Here is a 22,040-nt window from a genome sequence, read left to right as displayed (position 1 = left end):
GAGTGGTTGTGTAGGCAGAGCCCAGTGCATTGCTTTGCCATGGGGCTTATAATTTTGTTAAGACGGCCCGGTCACTGTCAACGTAGGAGGGTGCCAGCCACCAGCAGCAAAGCGATCAGCAACGAGTGCAGGCGAGAAACAATTCTAGACTCTTGCCGGTTTCAGCGGAATTTGGACACCCTTGCTACTCCAGACTACACAGGCCCCATCAAACCCAGCCAGCCGACTGCGTGCAGCTCAAGTGAGTGTTGTCAGTTCCACAGGTGGCTGAAGGTTTATGGACAGTCTGCATCGGGATCTTACATTTTCAAATCCGGGTTCTCCCAAAAGAGAACTCGAGCCTCTTCGCCATCTTGAAATGCGCCTAAAGACTCCGAATCACTTGGGCCTGCAGGTAACATGTTTTATGCACAAAAATGTGCAAGCCTGTCAGATGTTTTTGGGGGGCTTAGGTCACCAACTACACGTGGGGCCCTTGGTCTAGTGCTGTGGCAACATAAGCCCCTCGTTCCAAAACAGAAACTATGGGCCCTATTCACACGCAAACATTTAAAAATATGGACAGACTTGCACCTCCATCTTAATGTATTTTTACTTTTTTGGCATTTATAAACAATACTGTAAGCACACCTGGAATGCTGAGCCACGCACAGTTTTCCAAGCATACTTTTAGGGGTGTTAGGTACTATTCCCAGTGCTTCCAGTTCCCTTTTTGTGGAGGTCTCTGTAGTGGTGAACTACGCAGAGGCGAATGGAATCTTCTGGGCAAAAACCTATTTTTCTCATTCCACAGGGATAACATTTTTACCATTGGAGAACACCTTCTTCTACACCCTTGATACTAGTCTAATCCCTTCCTTTTTCCATTTCCTACCCTACCATTTCCAGGATGGAAAAAAGTTGCAGGGGACTATGGGGATACCCATAAACATACATGTTTGTAGCATTCTGAAGCTGCAAAACCACGACTTGGAATGCACTCTCCATCTCTTGTGTGGGATTTACTACAGTAGCTGTCTGTAATGCAGCCTGCATTGAAAACAGGGAAGTGTGCACAACTGTTTTGGGCTGCTGAGAGGGTCAACCAAACAGTCATTGTGCACTTAGGAGTCTGCAAACCACTCCTCCCTCGCTCTGCAGCCGCATCCTGCCACCTAACGCAAAGCTGCCGCAGCTAGACGACAAAATAAAATGATAACATTGTTTTTTTTTTCTTTTTTAACTGCTGAAGAGTAGCAGGGCGATGCTCCCCCACCTTAGTGGAGGAGCTGTTACTGAGTTATTTATTCCCTTTTCAATTGCTTAAGTAACGAAAGAGGGGCAATAGATAATGTATATCGGCTACATGTCATGAACCCATGTTCAAAGAATCAGTGGCACTTAAAAAAAAAAAAATATATGCATTTAAAAATATCTGGCTGAAAATTGAACTTTTGGCAATCACCCGGAGGAAAGTTGGGACAAATCCTGGCAGTCGGAAATGTTATCTGGCGACTGTTTAGCATCTTTAAAAGAACAGGCGTGTACCATATGTGTATACCGAACTAAATCAGCAAAACCGACTTACATTCAGGTAAGCAAATTGTTAAAGCAAACTGTGAGAACTGCAGCATGCACAACTCTGGTCAGGTCATGCCAGTGAAAATGAATGCCAATTCGAGGAAGTGTACAAATAACACACATATGGACACATTTATCACCAAAGTGCAAGGGTCACATTTCAACAACATCAGAATAAACCATTTAAGATGTAAATGAGTGAGTGTGTGAAACATACTCTCCAGCTACACTACAAAGAGGATCACTCACCTTTCCATCCTTAGATGTACCTGCAACTTGGCCTGTTGCTATGGTGATCCTATCAGGATGGACAGCGAGGCTGGAAAAAAACACATTTGTGAGTCATTGTATGGATGCAATACTTCGTACACCTGATCATGAAATGTAGCCGCTACAATCCAAGCGGAAATTCGATTAGGGAGCAGTGGCATCTCTGCTTTTCACATGTCCCAAGTGCACACTATCGCTAAGACACGGGTTCAATATCCGTCAAACAACAAAACATTTGTTGGTATGGAAACGATTTAAATGACCTAAAAAGTCCATCAGATGGTCCTTTGTTTACAGCTACGAAAAGCACTGGGGGCGGTTTACACTCTAGATGGCTGGGTTGCAAAACAGGAAGAACGCTGTGAGTGTACAGTGCAAACAAGTGTCGGTTTATGCAAATGACTTCTTGATATCACCAAGGAACCAAACCTGGCCAAATACAAAGCTAATTAACCTGTCAGTGTGTAGGGCATGCTGGGTGAAACTGCAGACAGACATTGTTTTGGCTTTACTTTGAGACATTTCATCCTTTTAACTTACCGATTTCGCACCTTTCCATACAACTGGTTTAACATTTGAAAAATAATTTGAGAACAAATGCTGGGGTGATGGAAAAAAATAAGAGCGTAGAAAGCAGGAGCTATTGAACAAAGGTGATAGACCCTATGTGCAGACCTAGCACTTTTCAGAAACTTTTCAGTTTGCATCTTAAACCATTAATCGAGGGCCAGCATCTTCTACTTCTGGTACCCCAGGTTAAAGAGTGCTTCATACTCCCCAAAGCTCACCCTATAGAAAGGCGTATTATTTGCTAACGTGCTAATTGTAAGACTAACAGCCACGAACTCAGTGCCCGATATAAGCTCGGAGCTGTTCTTCAGTCTCCTCAAACTTCTGCTATAACTTCAAATTGGGCATTTTATGAGAGACAAACCAACTTCATATTTCAAACACGTTTGACAAAATAATGTCCAGGTCCTTGTTCAAAATGTACAATGCTAGGATGACTCCAGTGCTAGTCTGACCTTCACTTGCGCATTGTCATCGTGACAAACATGAGCCAGCACGATATATTTGAGAAATTCTATTCATAACACCTTCAGCTATAGCTAGAACTCAGGAAACACTATCTGTACCTTTTTCCATGTACTGATAAAGTATAGTTTCCTTGTAACAGTAACGCCTTTTCCAAATATCCAAATACTCGACCCAAGGGAAAAGCTTCGGGAAAAGCTTCAAGAAAAGCAAACGCACGAACTATCAAAGTTCCACTCAGTAGAAATCAAAACACTTCAGAAAAAAACTAACTTTAAAAAGAAAGCATTACTTTGATCCAAACAGAGGTCCAGGAAGTAGAAACTATTATTTATATGACAGGTTCATTCCTTCAAGTATTTAAAAGAAAAGCGTAAATGAATATTAGTTCCAAATCTTGTGGCGAGCAGACATGCCAGCCCTCCACTTGCCTCTAGGATTACTGGTCATCGCCCAGCTCGGATCATAATATTTTAGGCCCGACCTCTTCCTGTATAAGAACCTCTTCTTTGAAATAATATTCCCTCAAATGAAATACCTGAAGATTTCCTACAGATGGGGAATGACCTCCAGGAGCACTGGATCCTTTGGGTAAGCACCAAAGTTACAAATGGCGGCCTCCACCGCACCCCAAATCCCCCCAGCTCTAGGACTTTGGGCCCACAGACACCCTAGTCAAGGACCTCGCCGGATCTGGAAGGCTTAAACTGACCTGATAAAATGGGCCCCAAGGGCATAATTGCTTTTTATCCTCACTTTACTCTTCGAAATTCACCCACCAGCTCAGGCTTCACCCAATTGAATTGTGGATAGGTCTTTTCCACGTGAAGTTGCTCAGAGGTGATAAAGACATGATCTAGTGTTTTACAAAAACCCTAAATACATAAGAGTGCTATAATCTCACAAGAAACTGCAACTTTTTCTCAACGGTGCCAGATACATTAGCGTCTACACGAGGAAACAAAGTAAGGACAAGTAAAAATTGTGAAAGTAGATATTTAAAAAAAGTGCTAACCTAATACATACTAATTTATCAGGAAATAGACAAGTTAGGCCTAAGGCCAGAAGTCGCAGGCCCACAGGTGTCTATCTCGAAACGCCAGTGGCTTTAAGGAAATCCATGTGCATAATGTGTGAAGATGCTCAGAGTGCACCAAAAGGTTTTAGTCATTTTAGGTAATTGTAAAATAAATCTTAGAGTAAATGAATTGATATGGTACTCCAGAAAACTCATTTTAAGTAACAACTTCATGCATGTACCGTATGCTAAGAATATGTCATGACACAGTGAGTAGCTGCAGCATCAGCCAGTTACAAAGGAAAGATGCCTATGTTGCTTCTCATTAAATATTGTAGTTATTGCTTTTGTAATAAATGTATACCGCGAACAGGAAAGGGTTAAGATACAACCCATGTGAGCAAATAAAAACGTTCTGTTTGTCTGGAGGTAATCGACACACGTAGTCCAAGGGTCAGAGGCATTAACCAGCCATAAATGTTGAATCCAAAGCAGGCAATGCAATTGTGCATCTGTCAGTTAGATGTAAAAGGCTTTAAATGGACCCAGAAACACAACAGTCTTGGGTCGTTGACCAATTAAAGGCAGTGATGTGTCAACGACAGGAAACAATGGAGAAGGCTTGATGTTTAGGCTCCATCAGTTAGTCAACAGGCAGACCAGAAGGTGAAAATTCATAACTTTGATGAATTTGACTAAAGGAGAGAAGTAAGAGGTTCATAAGAAGCCAGCTTTGCAAATGCAAGGTTCTTCCACGAAGCCTTTTGAGTTTGTACAGATGAACAGATAGTGTATTTGCGGTTGCCTTCTCTAATTCACCTAGGAGACTATTCTGTATGAAGGTCACGGAGGTATGAAGATGCCAGCCATAGAGTTTCCTGAACTAAGCAAAAGTTTCCTACTGTGATATCTTTTGGACAGGGAGCAAGTGGAGTTTCAGGTTGAGCAGGATATGCACAGTATGTAGTTTGACCATGAAAATCTTAAGGAGGCATGGGAAGGTTGTTACAATGTACTGTCTCTGCCCCCTCCATGTTCTAACTCACATGCTTTCCTCTCGCCCCCTGCATTGCTTTTACCGCCATACAGGTTATTTTCTTCTATGCGCATTCCCCCCACCTGCTGTTTTGTTATGTGCTGATCCATCTTGGATCAGTAAAGGAAAAAACAAAAAGTGCCCACCTCCTTTTGTAGGCGAGCACATCGCTGGAGGGCCCAAAGGCGAGACCTGTAGGCTTTGCAGATTCTTGCTTTGGGCTGCTGCACAAGAGGCAATATTTTTTTTCCAGGAATGAACCTGCATTAAACAATAGGCTACCTGTGATGTAGGTCTGTATTGCAGTTCGAGATTGATCTGGTTGTCATTCAGATTCATGTAGTTACAAACATTATGAGGATCAAGATTACCAGACAGGGAGGAGATACCATGGTGAAGCGGCGAGTGAGAGGACGGATCCTGAAGAAACTCCAAGTGATGCTAGTGGTGTAAGAGAGGAATTTGCCAAATTTGACTTAATAAGTCCAAGAGGCAAGTAAGGATGTAAATAAGGAAAATTTGATTCCACCAGTTTAGGCAGTTAACCAGTCACTTTTGCTGCAATCAAAAATAAGGACTTCAAAAATGCAGATATTAAACTTGCGAGTAGGAGTGAAAATTAAAAAGGATCCAAGAAAACGATATGCAAAAAGTGGATTTAAAATTATTTTTTTAATACACAAAACATAGGCTCATGTTTTCATAACTGAAAATTCACATTAAAGCAAATTTAGCCTAAAAGTGTGCGAAAAAAATACCCTGAAAAACACAGAATACTTTCTAAAAGAAGCACATTAGGGTTTTTGTCTATCACATGTCTAAGTTTTGGCTCAACCTCTTAAAATTGGCCCAAACACTGGGAGACGTCACCTCACTGATCCTCAATTATGTAGTTAGGTTCATGTTTTATATCCCAGCAATAGGCTTTAAAGGGATCATAATCCTTTGTTTCAGAATTTCGACTGAACTTCCTAAAAGTGATTTACATATTTTGCCCCCCCCCCCCCCCATGTTCTGGATCAGACTTTACCTCAGTTTCTCTCCGTGCTATCTGTTTGAGATACTCTCATTCGGTCGGCTGCATAAAAACATGTGCATGTAAACAACAGCACTGCACCCGGAAGTAACCACAGCTCTGCAGCAACACATTCTTCACAATGAACACCGGAATGACTGACTAGTTAAGTGTACAGAGAGACGGACTATGCCTCCTACAAGCTTGAACATTCACAGTATATCATCGCACACAGGACGAAACATCTGAAAAGGGAATGAGTGTTAAAATGGGTTTCATTCTGCGAGCTGTCAATGCAGCATTTTAATTGAATGCAAGTCATTAGCAAAACAAAAAACAGCAATTCAATGGAATCTGTAAACCTAACCATAACATTAGATTCGCAATCTATCGCAGTTTGTGTATACAGCGCAATTATGGTTTAAGAATCACTTTTTCAATTGGAATGCTTCCCCCCCCCCCCCCCCCCTCAGCTAATCACTTTCCGAATCAAACTTTGGAAAACTATTACAGTAAGTGGCTGAGTACGTTGTGGGAAGTCAAGGTGTGTGCAGTTCCAACCAGGGGTGGAAAAGTTAAGGCTGTCGAAAAGGTTGTGTATCCGAATCAAACTTAGATAACAATATAATGTCTGCTGTTCCGCACAGCAAAACTGTTGACTAGAGGTATACCAAATTTTGCAGGAAATTTATTCAGACTAACAACATTTCGTAGTTTGGTTCAAGTGTATTCAGTAGTTTAAAAAAAATATTCCTATCACAAAAGGTATAGTAGCGTTTCAAAAGTGAATTGCCCGTTAGTTCAAAGATTTAGTTTTCGAATCAAGGTGACCCAATTGCCTGTTAGTAACTGACCAGATTTCTTGTGGAGGCCATTACTGTATGGGTCTTGGGGGAAAAAGCGTGTGCCCTGGAAAAAGTCAGGGTGGTATAAATAGCCAAATGGAGAATTGCGTGGGTCATGCTAAGTATCTTGTTGAGGGGTCCCAGAACAGAAAAACAAAAAATCTCATAGGTTTTGTGGACTTTGTTGTGTATGTTATAGTAAAGTAAAGTCAATGATGCCATTTCAAAAGTCAGCTGTGGTGTGTAAGGACAGGAGATGTGCTGTGGGGAAGAGTTACGGACAGCATAGCTAACAAGAACTGACCAATTTCTGTGGTGGTCAGTGCACACCTAATTATATATGTATATATATACACACATACACAAATTGAAATACCAAAGAATTAAAACCATATAAAGTGTTTAAGACTTACCACTTGACGTCATCATTGTGACCAGTGTAATGTCTTTGCAGTTGCTCTTCGACATTGTAAAGCACCACCACTGAAGCAATAAAGTACACAGTTTCACCGGTTGGAAGAAGGTACAGATTACTGCGGCAGTCCCGGCCTCGGTACCCATAGCTGTCACACGAGGTAAAGACTGAATAACACTCATTTAGAGATACATCAAACCAAATGATACACAGGGCATTAACGTTTTGGGAACGGTTGGTCTGGTTAAGACGAAGGAAGAACAACAACAAAACAGAATAGAGCATCCTACTCTCAGTCTGAGACAGGCACGACTTTTAAAGTAAGTTGTGGAAACCAGAGAACACTGGACCATTCAATCCATCTTTAAAGGTATGGATGTCAGCCAGCTGGAGGAATATACAATCTTCCAAGGTGGCACTCTGATGCATCATGCGCCAAACGACTTTGCTTTTGAGGAAGCAATCAGACAAACTGATAATGTCCTTTAGCCAATTCAAGGGTTAAGGCTGAAAGGGAAAGACATGGTGGTTGAGGAAATCAGAAGGAGGATAGAAGTCTGGTCCATATAAGTTAGATGTATATTCAGTGTAGATCCTTACATCACAGTGGTCCTTGACAGAGGAAGATGTAGCTTGATCAATAGTACTAACAAACCTGCACTGTCTATACTACCTACCCTCATTTCCCATTCACTTCAGCTGCAGATCAAGCATATGTTGTTTTCATCCATTCAACCATTCACTTAGTTTAGACATACGCTTTATGCAGCAAACCATGCCAAACCACAGAAGCTTCAGGTTTCCGAGGAAGTCACCACAAACAATGGAAATCCTTGAGAAAAATTAAGTGTAACAGATGTACACTGGATATGGACTGAAGTATTGGACTGTGTGTGTCCCACAGAAAAGAGAAAAAGCAATACACGAGTACAATTTGGAAATGGCCATTCTAGCTTTCCTCCAAGATGAACGAACAAGTTACCTACCTTCGGTAACCCTGTATCTGGTAGAGATATCTAGCTGCAGATCCAGAATTTCTTTTGTGACCAGTCTCTCTGCATGTTGGTATACGGCATCGTTCGGCACCACATGGCATCACTGGCATTGTCGACGCCAGAAGTGACATTTGTGGTGCCTATATCTGCATCAGTGCCACCCAGGTGCGCTGATGTCAGTTACTTTTCGTGACTTTACTCACTGAAGCACAGAGTCATGAAGTACACTGACCACTGGTGTGGAAAGCCTGGAAAACCTGGGCCCTGAAAGGAGAAAGCCCTGTCCCTTTAAATCCGTTGGCAGAGCGGGGAGAACGGGTGGGTTGGTAAGGAATCTGCAGCTAGATCAAATCCCTAACAGATAAAGTGTAACTGAAGGTAAGTAACTAGTTCATCTGATTGAAACCTCTAGTTGCAGATTACTTACTTTAGAATTGAGACGGTCTCACCTAAATCCAGGATAGAGACTGAAACATCTGCATCATAGCCTGAATATCCTGGACTCGCCTTGCGTGAAAATAGGCCCGAAACAGCACTTTTTCCAGAACAGCTCAGATGAAACGGAGCATCCGAGAGGGAGTCAGGTGTGCCTTCGGCACATTGGTAGTGAACCCCAACGACTGCAGGTGGTTCGCCGTAGTCTGGAGGTTGGAGACAACAGCATGGGACAAGTATGTCTTCAACAGCCAGTAGTCAAGATAAGGGGAAAACTGGCACCCCTGATCTCTGCAGATGAGCAGCAATCACAGCCATCACCTTGGTGAACACCCAAGGGGTGCTGGTGGGGGCAAAACCGAGCACAGTGAGCAGAGATTGCTCATAGTCCAACATGAAACACAGGTAATGCCTGTGGGCAGGTAGGACAGGAATGTGGAAGTGTGTTAAACGCAACCGTTCAGTCTCCTGAATCCAGGGCCGTCCGGACCTGCGCAATAGTGAGCATCTTGAGTTTCTCCTGCTTGAGAAACAAATTGAGAGAGCGTAGGTCGAGGATAGGACAAAGGCATCCATCCTTCATGGGCACCAGAAATTAGCGGGAATAGCAACCATGACCTACTTCTGGCATCTGCACACTCTCCATACCTTCTTTCGCCAAAAGAGCATTCATTTCTTGGCAGAAAAGATATAGGAGGTCCTCCGACAGACTGTTGTAAGTAGGTGGCATGAAAGGAGTCAGCGTGAAGGGTAAGAAGAAGCCCTTTCGTACAATCTTCAAAACCCACTTGTCCGATGTAATGGACTGCCAAGTAGGACAGGTGATGGTGAATTCTGCAGCCCACTCAGTGCCCATGATGGTTAATGGGCAGACTAGGAAGGTTTGGAGGCTGTGGTTGCCGGGGTTTGGTGGACTTAGCCAACCGCTAGCCACTCAATCCATGGGGTCGATAGGAACCTCATCCATGGCCCTGCATGCTGGAAAGCTTGTGCGTATTGCTGGGCGCTTCTTCCGTAGCCATGAAAGGAGCCTAAGGCGGACTGGGGATAACGAGGGACCATAGAAAGTTCCTAGAACCTGGCGGTTGCCCCACTGTCCCGAAAGTGCTCCAGCGCTGAATCCGCCTGGTCTTCGCAGAGACAGATGCCATCAAAGGGCATGTCCAAGAGTGATGCCTGTACATTCACAAAAAAGTCTGTAGTCTTCAGCCAGGCGTGGCACTGCAAAGCAACTGTTGTCAAAACCGCTCTGTCTAGTGAGAGTCGATGGTGTCTAGTACATAGCAAATGGTGAACTTTGTTGCATCCCTTCCATTGCCAACAGCCTAGGAGAGCACAGCCCCAGCCTTCTCTAGGACTGTTGGCAGCACCTGCGCAACCGTATCCCACATAGCGTAGGTGTAGCAGTGTTCACAGACCACAATGCCAGGCTGGCAGAGCCAGCCTCTTGGATTCGCAATCCAGGGGGTGGTTAGGAATGAGCTTGGATTTACATGGGACGTGGAGGCCTGGACCACCAAGCTCTCCAGAATGGGGTGCTGGGTGAGGAAGTTTGGGCCCCTTTGAGTGGGGCGGCGGGTAATAGTCCTGTTCACAGGAGCCATTGTGTAGGGCTTGGACCAAGTCCCAAGCAGGACGTCCCAAAGTGACTAATTGAAAGGGAGAAGCATTTCTGAGGGGTACACTACCGGCTGAAGACCTACCCTCAAGAATAGTCTTGACTGCCACGGAGTGCAAACTAAGGTCCAAGACCTCAGGTGCCCTCTGCACCACCATCATGAAGATTCAGTGCCTGCTCTCTTCCTCTTGACTGGGACCGCAACAGTCGTCGCGTTGCATCTTGAGCAGTCATAAGCTTTAGGGGTGGTTCCCTTAAGGCCTTCGGGTTCATGGCGCAGCAATAGGCCTTCGGGTTGGGTCCCTCTCGAGGAACCAGAGGCATACAAGGTTTCATCCATAACCGACATTGGGCTTGAAGCCAGCTTTCCTAGTGGACATATTTTCGACACCAGGAAGTAAACCTCATAAAGACTGCAACAAACTATTGAAAAAAAAACAGTTCAAAAATGACTATGGAGAAGCTCTTTACAGACCTGCGCTGGCTGGTGCATAAAGAAAAGAACGGACGTCAGCGTGCCTTGGTGGCCCCTATATAGGAACTGTGAACATCACTTTTGGAGCGGACAACGCAAACTATGCCACACAGAGCAGAATGACACCACCTACCAGCGAGCTGGGGTACTGCTCACAAAAACATTTCTGGATCCAGTCAGATGCCTGGGGATAATTCTAAGGTAAGGAATCAGCAGCTCGAAGTCTCCATAAGATACACCTAAACAAAAGTGACAACGGCATACAAATACACATCCTTTAAAACTGCCATAAATGAACAAGCCTTTCACCCTTTTCTACCCATCATCGGAACTTTTAAAGGATATTAAATATTCCCTTTAAAGAAGTGCTAGACATCCATATCGGGGGTTGTAAAGGGCCACTCGTACCCTAGGGCTTTGGTGCCATTGCACAAGCTGCTTTAACGATAGCTATGACTGTGGTGAAGACTAAGGACCAAACCAGTCACCAACTCAAGCTTTCACAAACCATGTACTGTGCATGACTGACCGTGGTCTCATCAGACCGCAGCCACAAACGTTAAGTTATCTATTTAAACAATGCTCTTGCACTACATAAGCAAAGTCATGCCTTTTTCCCCCCCTTACCATACTCAATGGGGGTGCAGTAAATACATAAATTGCATTTTAAAAGACAGGACACTTAAGGTCTATCCTCTAAAATATGTCCCCATGAGCCAAGGGAGTGGATGCAGAGGAGCCTTCTGATGTCAGGAGACTGATCTTTCCACCCTTGTGGGTGATGGCAGCCAAAGACTAGTCAAGTTTCAGGTGTGCCACCGAACTATTGCTGGCCCTGAAAACATTTTATTTATCAATCATTTCCACAGTTCCAGTGGTGTATGCTGTGAAAGATAATTAAAAATAAATCAAATAGGATGTTCTATTTGCAGTCTTGCTAAAGCCATTCCCTATACATTTAAAATAACGTAACTATATATTTCCTGGACTCCCAAACGGAATGCTTGCGTCATAAAACTTTGTTCAAAAGGACAACACGACAACATTAGGCATAGGAGAGGGCAACAACATAACGCCCTTCTTAATATCCTGACACAGGATCTCCAGTGAAGCTCAATTAATTCTTCTACAAAAAAGCTTGCGTGGAATAAAGAAGTCTCCAAGAATACCTGGCAAAAAAAGCTCACCATTTTAAAAAAGCATGAGTCTTCTGAGGAACAAAGTCTTGCTCTATAACCTGGAGCTCAAAAAGCAACAATCTCAAAATCACACGTCCAACAATCAGCTATAAAAATATGCGTTACTAAAGGCTAGCATTCACTTCTCCAGATCTGTCTTTAGCTCCAGAGTGATTTACTCTTTAGGAAAGGGCGCAAAATGAAAGTAGGACTGGACACCAGTAAATTGTAGCCATGGGCTACCACAGCACCTCCATGAAGGTCATCACTATACCTCAATACCATAGGGCTTTAGAGACTCCATCTTTATTTATCCACAATTTAGCCCGACTTAAGCTGCACCTCTTGTATAGCCCTGGTAGGTATAAACAAATCAAATCTCGCCGCATGTGATCTTTCTTCATTTTGTATGGTCATACATTGGATCTTATTTTATGGTCATTCCCTTAATGCCCTAACACGCCGATTGCTTGCTCGAAATAGGGCAGCTTGAGCTGCGAAGAGGCGGAAATGCATTATACGGATGCCCTCTACCTTGAACTTTGTATCCGTTTGCCTTCTGCGCTTCCACCAATCACTGTCTGGAGGAGGATCTACAAATCCAATCATGGGTTTGATGTACCACTTCATCTACGTTCAGCAATTTTTTGTAGAAATGCCCCATATGTGCTCCATAACCGGTAACCCAATTCACCAATTGTTTTCAAATAAATGAGAAGAATTTAAGGTACGCCAGAGTTGATGTTCGCTACTTAATGCTATGGCGAGCAATACAACGGGAGAAGATCGGATACTTGCTAGATTGTAGTGCCCAGATACAATGTATACCAAATGGAATTTTTGTTAACACATTCAGCATAAAAGATGCCACATGTATTTTAATGTAAGGATAGCAAAGTAACATGGTAAAGACTCCGAATTCATCCAGTGTGAACGATACTCCAAAAGGACATTTCTTAAGGTTGTATATTTGCATTAAATGCTCTGAATTTTTATCTTAATACATGTTGTTCATATGCTATATAGGTATTATATAGCATGCTCACCTGGCCACAGTACTGAAAATGCCAGAGTCCGTTTACTACTAAAAACTGGAGAAATAGTTTGAGGATTCTTTAATATGAGAAAAGATCTTCATGTTCCCATAGGTTTACTGAAGAATGCTCCAGAGGAGGTTTACTACCACCCTAAAGGTTCTGCTTCGACCGCTCACTTTCCGGCCACGCCACAGTTAGAGTCTACGTAAAGCTAGCCGCTATGTAAATCTAGCCAGTCAGTGCCAACTTGTTATTAATATAAACTACCACGTGGACTGCCCAGGGTGGAAGTAATTCGGTGTCTCAAGTGCTTCAAGGACACAAAGTACTAGCATCCCAGTTTCAGTAGGGTTCAGACCGAGGACTGACTGCTGAGGGCCAGGACTAACATCCATCAAATGGCTTCTAAAATAACGATGGACAGCTAAAAACACGCCAACGAGATGCACAGGTTTATGGGAACTAGAAATACCAATTTTTATTTATGTCCACACAAAATTGACTTGGGTGCAATTCAGGAGTGTCAGAACCACTGTGCAATTACAACAACAACAAAAATACCTCTCAAGGCCTGAAACAGAATTCTACCTTCTGGTATCGCCTATTCCCAAGTTTGGCATTGCCGGCTACAGAGCAAAAGAACTGTTGTGTCCAAATCTGAGGTGGATTCTGCATTAATGGCGAACACCAACTATATTTCCGGAATAACTAGCCCTTCCTTTTTCATGCGATGTGCGCCATCTATTTTTGCCACTTGATACAGCTGTTGTGGTTTTAAGGAGTGGGTGCATCGCTGCCAATCAACCTAAAGACACAAGAGGAACCACAGCTCTAGAGGTAGTGAGGGTTGTTAAAATACTTCAACCATAAATGAAGATTAAAACCCATATCAGATTTCCATGCTGCGCCTGCCATCGAGTCCTCAACAGAATGCAAAGCGAATGACTATGCATAAGGTCTGGTGTCGGCTTGATCATTCGATGAAAAATTCAAAGTGCATCCAGTTTGGCATTCAGAAATTGTTTCAGCAAATCGGGGTGGATGAGATTCACAAAACGTTGCTTGGTTTTTGTACATGTCTAATGAGATAGTCCACCCAGTGGAAGAGGGGAAAAAACAAGCTACCCTAATGCAAAAGGTATGAGGCAAAGTGGGCAAACCAACCCATCCCTTGGGATCCTGTTTTCATAGAGGCAGGAGGCCTTGGTACAATGACTGCGTGCCTTCAGTTATGGCAGAGGACGAACCAAACTCCTCGGCTGTAGAACTCATCCTCACTGAAGAGCTTGCTTAAAATCATGTTGTTACTTTCTGGGTTACTTGGCTTGTCTATTGCGTGGCATGTTGTTACGAAAGTTGTTTAACTATAGTTAGCAGCGGTAGTTGGGAGCCACATATCCATTCCGGTCTGGTCTGTGGTAGGTGTGTGCAAGGAGTACTAACTAGCATGTTCCCTACTATATGTGTATCTGGCCGATAATTGATGAATGTTGGCTGTTAACATATTTTGAGTTCAACGTTTCATGAAGGTTAGAGACTTAATAATCAGGTTGATCTATAACTTTAGAGTCGCGGTTGGTATGACTCGCGAGTGGGTGGCGCGCAGGGAGAGGAGGGGCGGGGGGAGGATTAATTAAAAATAAAAGAAAACGTTTGCTGGCCCGTCTAGCATCGTCTGTCTGAACAGGGAGCAGCCACAGGCAGCCTCCCTCCCCTAAGCCAATCACAATGCTGCAAGGAAGCGTTGTGATTGGCTGTGACGCCGACCCTACTGGGATCTATGGGGAGGCCATTTTCTCTATGTAGGTGGCATACAGCCTACATAGAGAAAATGCAGAGTGTGTATGACTTGTTTAGTCGGCCCTGGGGCCGACCAAACAATCAGCGCACTCAGAGTGGGCAAGCCACTCCTCCCATGGACTCCAGCAAACCCGCCCACCCCAACCAGACATACCCTTTGGCTTTCTCGCAGTGTGAGAAGCAGAAACATAAAATGATATTTAAAATACCATTTAATGTTTCCTCTTCTCGCACTGCAAGAAAGCAGTGGGGCGACGCTCCTCGTCCCACATGGAGGAGCCGCCACTGACTATGATACAGCTGTGCAGTGTTGGCTGTTTTTTTCGTCTAACTTGTTCAATGTTTTTCCTGCATGCGTTTTTTTTCTGCCAAGTACTTGTGTTGAATGTTGGTGGACAGTTTGGTATAGGGTGTCCTACTGGATTGGAGTTCAGTGCCCTATGCCATTTCTTTTCACACAGATGTAACAAGAGAGCTATTCATTAAAGCCAGGTTGCGTCACTTGGATCACTTCAATGCTACACACTTCGTACACAAAAGGATACACCCATTCCAGTTTAAGTTTCTTGGTGGGTAGCTCTGCTTTAGCTTCCAAACTGTAAGTTTCGATTTCATCTTTGGGCATGTACATGGTAACGGGACGGCCACGCAGATACATTTTCACGTAGCCTTCCTCTACAAAAAACACAAGATATGTTAGTTCAAAATATCAGCTCCACCCACACACTAAAAAACTGTTTAATTTGTTGCCAGTGCTGGCTAAAATGTATATTTTGTCTCCAAACAGGTATAGGAGTAATACAGATTGCGGATGACTTGTACCTACTCATAGCAGGGGCAACATGTACATACCCAATCTTCTGTGCTTAGTTAGCCACTGATCCTTATAACATCTAACCTACTTGTGCGAAGGACCTCACTGAAACCACTCAAGTCTCACAGAAGCCAAACATTCACACACAATGAACGACCTCTAGGAAGAAATGATTACAATCAAGCACAAGAATTCAATTTAAATGTACTTTATTGATTAGTTTAGATTTATAATCACAAATATTTAGCGTATAGACACAATCGTTGTTTAGATATTTATTTGTACAAATTAGTCTCACTAATTACTGCACACTTTGCATCATACCCAGAACTAAACAGAAAATGGATAGACAGTAATTAAACATTTGCAAGAATCATGCATGCCAACATGCAAAAGAAAAACATGTACATGCAGAACAACTGGTGCAGAAAACAATCAGAGGAAATCCCAGTAGGACAGGGGCGTAAACAGTGGAGATGCAATAGGGTCAAATTCAATGTTCAAGAAACGTATGAGAAATTCATAAAAGTTTTAAGAGCTCGATTCACAAAGATTTGTTTTTAATCAGTAGGCATTATCTACTCCTTGAAATTCAAACATAAGTCACACCTACTGGCAAAGAAACTAGGTCCAAAGAACTTTAATAACAGATCTGAAAGTAATGACTTGGTGACTTTAGGGTAGTTTTATAGCTGGGCGAGTGAGGAAGTGGTAGGAAGGATTGACTCGAGTTACTTCTACTGGGTAATGACAAAGCAAATATTTTGTGAACATCTGATGGTGTGTGTCCGAGTTCCACACTTGTTCGGTCCAGCGGATCCACCATAAAATCAAGTATTTCATTCTTGCTTTCGAGCATATTCATCAATGCTGGTGTCAGTAATAACTGCACACTTACTACAATAAACATTCGAGGGAAGAGGAAAATGGAAGGGGTAAAAGAATTTAAAAAAAGATTACTGACATGCAACAAAGAAACAAAAGTCTTTGGATCTCACAGGACAGTATCTTTATGAACATGTCTTAGATGTAAGAAGAGACATTCATTGCGTTTATGGATTTAAAAAGTTGTTTAATATTCAAACAAATGCTAAATTAACATTCAACAAGTGACCAAAGATTTGTTGTAAATAGACATTGGTCAGTTTTCAGATAAAGGGACAGCTGATTTTTATTTTACAATTTTGGCCCCAATAAGGCAGGCATCCACACATAAATTTAGATCACTTTTCAAAATGGAATTTCCAGAGATCTCAATAGTTGAGTTGAAGGAAGCATGTATTTGGGTGGTACAGATATATATCAACTGTAACGGTAAGATCAACAGTGAAACGGTCCTGGATTGTAGCTATAAATGTTCAAGTGGATGCTCAAGAGATCTAGACAATGAAAAGGAAAAATGTGCAGAAAAGGAGACTTATTTTAAGGAATAGCTGTGTAGATTAGACTACTACAAACATATACACATTTGGAACAGAAGCAAAGGAAAGTCAACTCTAACTTTACACAGGAAGGAAACTTAAGTCATGTTGGAAAAGATATTGTTCGTGAGAAAAATTAGCCAGGAGTTGCAAACTAGTATAAATCATAGTTCCTGGTCACAATCTAGTCAAGTCTACCTATGCACATTAATCCCTATGTAATATAGTATTTAATTATTTTCTCCAAGATTTACCAAATGTCGAACAACATTAGAAAAGATAGCTCCATGTTACTTTTTATTAGTTTAGAAAGATTAGAGTTACAGGAATATTGCCCAAGCAAGAAGCATCTAGGAGAGCTATACTATGCACCAACAACCATTTTACTAGGAGTTCCTGGAAGCATGAAACAGTGCACGCTTTGACAATGTATAAAGGAAAATGTAATGCATCTTGACAGACAGTAGAACTAGGTTTGCAGAGCAAGCGTTAGTATAGGGTATTAGCAAAGTGTCACTTCAACTGCACTGCACAAAACCATCAGTTCAATCACAACATCAACATGTTGCCATGTAGCTCTCTGAGCAGTTCTCCTGCCAAATTTTCTGTGCCAAGGTGCATCCTAATATTTTCAAATCGTTTTAACCCCTTCGATGCGGTTGACAAAGCCAGCTCGTCATGTGCGTTACCTGCACTGCGCGCATGACGAGCTGGCTTTGTCACGTAACGCGGGATTTTTGAAATTCCAGCGCGCAGCCGCCAAACCCGCCAGCGCGCATTCGGTTAATTGTAAAAGAAGCACTAAGAAATCCTCCCAGATCTATATTGGCCAAAACGTTTATACGTAATGAGGAGAGAGGAGCATTTGCTAGTCCATTTAATGTCATTATACAAGCAGGATACTACCCTATGATAAAAGGAATGTATATGTTGTATAGTTCTTCATATAGAATTTTTAAGCATGTTGAATTTTGGTGGAGGAGGATCTCGCTTAAGTAGGAATGTTGTGGTTAGAGGTCTGGTCTCTTGATTAAACAGTTTCTAACTAAGGCCGTTACTACTATCAAGTGGGTGATCCAGACTCAGGAGCAAATACGTGCTTGAACCCAGGTCAGGACTACAAACTCAAGATCAGAAAGTAGCATAATATGCAGAACTTGAACACAGGAAATAGTGCACAGTGGTATCAGTATTTCCATCTTTGGTGTTACTGAAGTGTATTTCTGCAAATACGGGAATCGCAGCCTAAACCACTAGACCACGTAATAGCCTTAAGTTACTTTAGAAATTGCTACTTGCACTAGGAGATTAGAGCGAATACAAATCAATGGTTTTGAAATTTAAATGGATGTTTGTCATGGTTTCTCTTGACCACATTGTGCTTACAGGTTTTGAATTTCACACACTTTGAAGGAGAGATATCTGTAGAAAAGCTGGCAAGTAAGACCTTCGGACACCTTTTCTAAAATGGTGACTCTTGCACTTTGCGTTTCATGGTCTCTCATAGCGCTCTCTCCTGACTGGACCATGACCAACTCTAGGAAGTCTACAAGGGCAAAATGTATATCTAGCTTTCCAGGATGCAGAATCAATGTTTCGTTAGCTGACATTGTCACTTATCCACAACACTTTTAGTATTCAGGGCATCTGCACACTGGAATACCAAAAGCAATCAATCACAGCCCCTAGAATATCGACCACAGCATCACTGCATGACCTAAGCAAGCCCAATGGGCACTCAACCAAGACCAAAACAAATTGGTGGCTGGAGAGCCCTTCTTACATTCTTAAACCTTCAGTGAAAATGAAAATCAGAAAACGTGATTAAAACAGAACAAAAAAAACTTAACAGCTCAGTGGTTGTAGAACCCATTACTGCCCACATGATGATTTGATTCTTGAAATGTACAAAAAGGGTCACCCAGTAATGCCAAAGGAACACGGTTTAATCAGACTAGGAAATGTCTTCCAAGCAGGTGGGTTCTGGGTTTTTCTAATAAGTATACCAAAACAAATAGTGGATACCATTTGATGACGAGAAACACTGCTGATCATACCCAGCAGGCACTCAAGGTAACCAATTTATTCTAGGTCATAAACGCATACAGTGAAAAGGAGAAATAAATGATGAAAATGCAAACCTAGCCAAAAAGCAGTGGAGCATGGTACATGGTCAAAGGCATGCTTTTAGACAACAAGAAATGAGAGGGGAAGCTCAGCTGTTGATGTCGAATGCATTAGAATGTAGTGTTCCTTAAGAGGAGAGTCTTCAAGGAAATCCAATAAATCTTAAATGATACGAAAATTTAGCAATGTCTTTATTATGTTACATACTTGGTTATAATGGTCTACTGTGCTATCCTACAGAGCAGGCACCCAGGTTCAGCTAGAGCCCAGCATCTTAACCCCTTGTATGCTGATGACGAACCCCAGCCGTCACGCTCCGCGGTGCTCGTGTGCGGATGACGGCTGGGGTTCGTCACGGCCCCGCCCTGTTCATTTGTTTACTGCACAGCGGCGGAAACGGACCAGCAGCGAAGGGGTTAAGGTACCACAGGCATTTGTTGACATTGCTGCAGCTTACTTCATTCCTGACGTTCTAGGATCTGCTTTTTGCCCTGTGCGGTCTCATCAAGTCAGATCAATGGCATAAGAGGAGCTTTACTCCACTTAGCGCTCAACCAAAGATCCACAACAAACTATTGTTTATTGTGATTCGTTTGTGTATGAGCAGACCTTTCCAAACTCATTCATTTCAGTTACTGACATTTATGGACGCATGCACCAGATAACCTGTAATACATTGGTCATTCAGCGGTGTTCATGCTTTTTAAAATTGATCCTCTGTTTTATAATCACCATCAGTTTCAAATTGTATTTTCATCCTTCTACGGTCTCATGTGGAGAAAATCCAACTTGTGCCAAGAGCGCTACACTATATGATATACATGACCTCTAAACTTTGTGTGATCAATCTTAATATGCACTCTACTTATCAGTATCTTGGAGATAACTGCACACCAAAGGCAAAAGAATTTACAGTGGTGTGTTGAGCGTGTTTCTGTACTTCCGATGAAGGGGCTTGGTAAAAGTGTACTGGACGTTCTTTCAGACTGTGAGCCAGATTGTTCCTCATAATGCAATGCCTTTTAGTAAAAAAAGGTGAGGTTTAATATAAGCCATATAGATTTCAAGGTTGGAGTCTATGTTCTGTTGGCTTCATTCTATTCGCTCATTTATGGCTCACAGAAGCTATTTGGGATCCACACTAGTAAAAATGATGAAGCTAGACATTCAGTTAAAGGTAAATATTGAAGCCTAAACCACACCGTGCGGTCTAGAAGGCCACAATACTGGAACCGCTTTAGAGTTCATAGATTTAGACTGAAATATTCAAGATCTAGGAAAATTACAGCAATAACAGGGGTTATGAACAACAAACAGAGAGCAAAAGAGAAAGAAAATGGAAAAAGAAAGGCAAAAAAATAACAAGAGCAAAAAGAGAAAGGTGGTGAGGGGAGCAAGTGTGGAGAAAAGAGAAAGAAGACTAACGAGAGAAGAGGGAGAACAGTACCGGAAGATCAAAAGATAAGAGAAAGAACGTGTACGAGGTGAGAATAAGCATCAAAGAGAGCAAAGCTACACCAGTGTGACACCCACTTCTAGCTTTACAGTAAGAGTCCTGCAAATACTTCAGCGGGTTTAAGCAGCTCAGTAAACTTTATTTTCCTATAATGCATTAACCAAAATTCCACACTTAAAAACTACATTCACTGTCTTAGCCTCTGCGTTACTACATGTAATGTGAAAAGGTCTGTGGACAATTTGGGACATTGAGTGCGTAAAATTAGTAATTTAAGTCTTCCTCCATGATTTTACTGGTCGTTTAATTAAAGTAACATTGAAGAAAAAAAAGTAGCATTGAGGCTAAATGTTCTGTAAAGAATAATTAAATGTTTCTTCCAATATATTACAGAAAAGGAGTAAACGGACTGTGAAAGGGATAGGTTTGTCACCTTGGCAACAGATTCTGCTCAGAAAACAACAAGGTATCACAAAGAAATCCTACCTTTGCAGTGAGTCACACGGCGCTTTCCTTTTGATTAGAGACAGAGACAGAAGTGCTAGATAAAGATGGGTGTGTGAATATTGTCACCATCATCTAATATCTACTCTATTGGAAAAATTTCCACTTATTACAGGAATAACTCAAACATAATGGCCTATAACTTGCACGGTGAAGACATCAAACTTAACACATTTAGCTTTTCTCTAATTTTCAGTACTCAAAACGCAGTTACCCGAGAAAACAAAACATAAGTAATGCATTCTTGCATTTCAAAAACGTAGCCAAAGCATATTGTTTTTATATCAGGAGCCTTAAAAATGAAATGCATTTTTCTCAATTAATTAAGCAATAAAAAGCATATTTAGATTATCTTTGCTAATAACAAAAAAAGTATAAGATTGACAAATGTAAAAAAACACTTTGAAAACATATGGATATTCATCAAAACCCGGAATTGCATTTCATTGATTGACCAGTAATGTGTGTTTAATTGATTTTAATCGCATTAACTGAACTTGCAAAGAATGTTGATTTTATCAGGCACTTCAGGAAAAAAAGCTATAAAAGTTCTTGTGGTGCCTATTTATTTACTAGAAACAATACATTTAAAAATGTTCATTCTTTGCAAATCACATATAATCAAAAGTATACATCCTCATAATTGGATTAGCTCAATGTACCCCATGTATTCACTTCATACTGGGCATAAACAAAAAAAATGGCTTGCAACAATAACTTGTTTTTTTAGAATGATAAATGCTTTATACCGGTGTTGCGGTCCCTAAACCCTGTAAATAAGAAGATGAGACTATTACCCAATTACATGGAACTCAATGTACTTACCTCGGTAGAATGGAATACTTTTGCCAGCAGCAAGCACTTCGATTACCGAGCCTTCCTGCCATTTTACAAAGGTTATATCAAATTATACATAGCGTATTCAGGGTGGATGTCCACAGATGGTCCTATCCTGCACTAAAAGTCAATGTTAAGATGCTACTAGA

The 22,040-nt window shown here is 41.9% G+C and overlaps 1 protein-coding gene across 16 annotated transcripts in view; it reads right to left on the bottom strand.

Moving 5' to 3' along the window:
- The window catches only part of EML1 (EMAP like 1), an 899,863-nt gene that overhangs the window by 125,425 nt on the left and 752,398 nt on the right, over positions 1-22,040 (bottom strand). For 9 of the 16 annotated variants that reach the window (XM_086937774.1, XM_086937770.1, XM_086937771.1 and 6 more), the window contains 4 exons: positions 21,037-21,063; positions 15,278-15,407; positions 7,193-7,342; positions 1,810-1,879 (listed from right to left, as the gene is read on the bottom strand). In XM_086937774.1, coding sequence (XP_086793900.1) covers positions 1,810-1,879; positions 7,193-7,342; positions 15,278-15,407; positions 21,037-21,063 — 377 coding nt within the window. The remainder of the gene's footprint in view (positions 1-1,809; positions 1,880-7,192; positions 7,343-15,277; positions 15,408-21,036; positions 21,064-22,040) is intronic. The other 7 variants (XM_086937772.1, XM_086937782.1, XM_086937777.1 and 4 more) reach the window with 1 other exon arrangement.

The sequence above is a fragment of the Lissotriton vulgaris genome, chromosome 9 (assembly GCF_964263255.1).
Source record: "Lissotriton vulgaris chromosome 9, aLisVul1.2, whole genome shotgun sequence".
Taxonomy (NCBI): Eukaryota; Metazoa; Chordata; class Amphibia; order Caudata; family Salamandridae; genus Lissotriton; species Lissotriton vulgaris.
The sequence above is the reverse complement of the archived record's forward strand: the minus strand, read 5'-3'. Positions and strand labels throughout refer to the sequence as shown.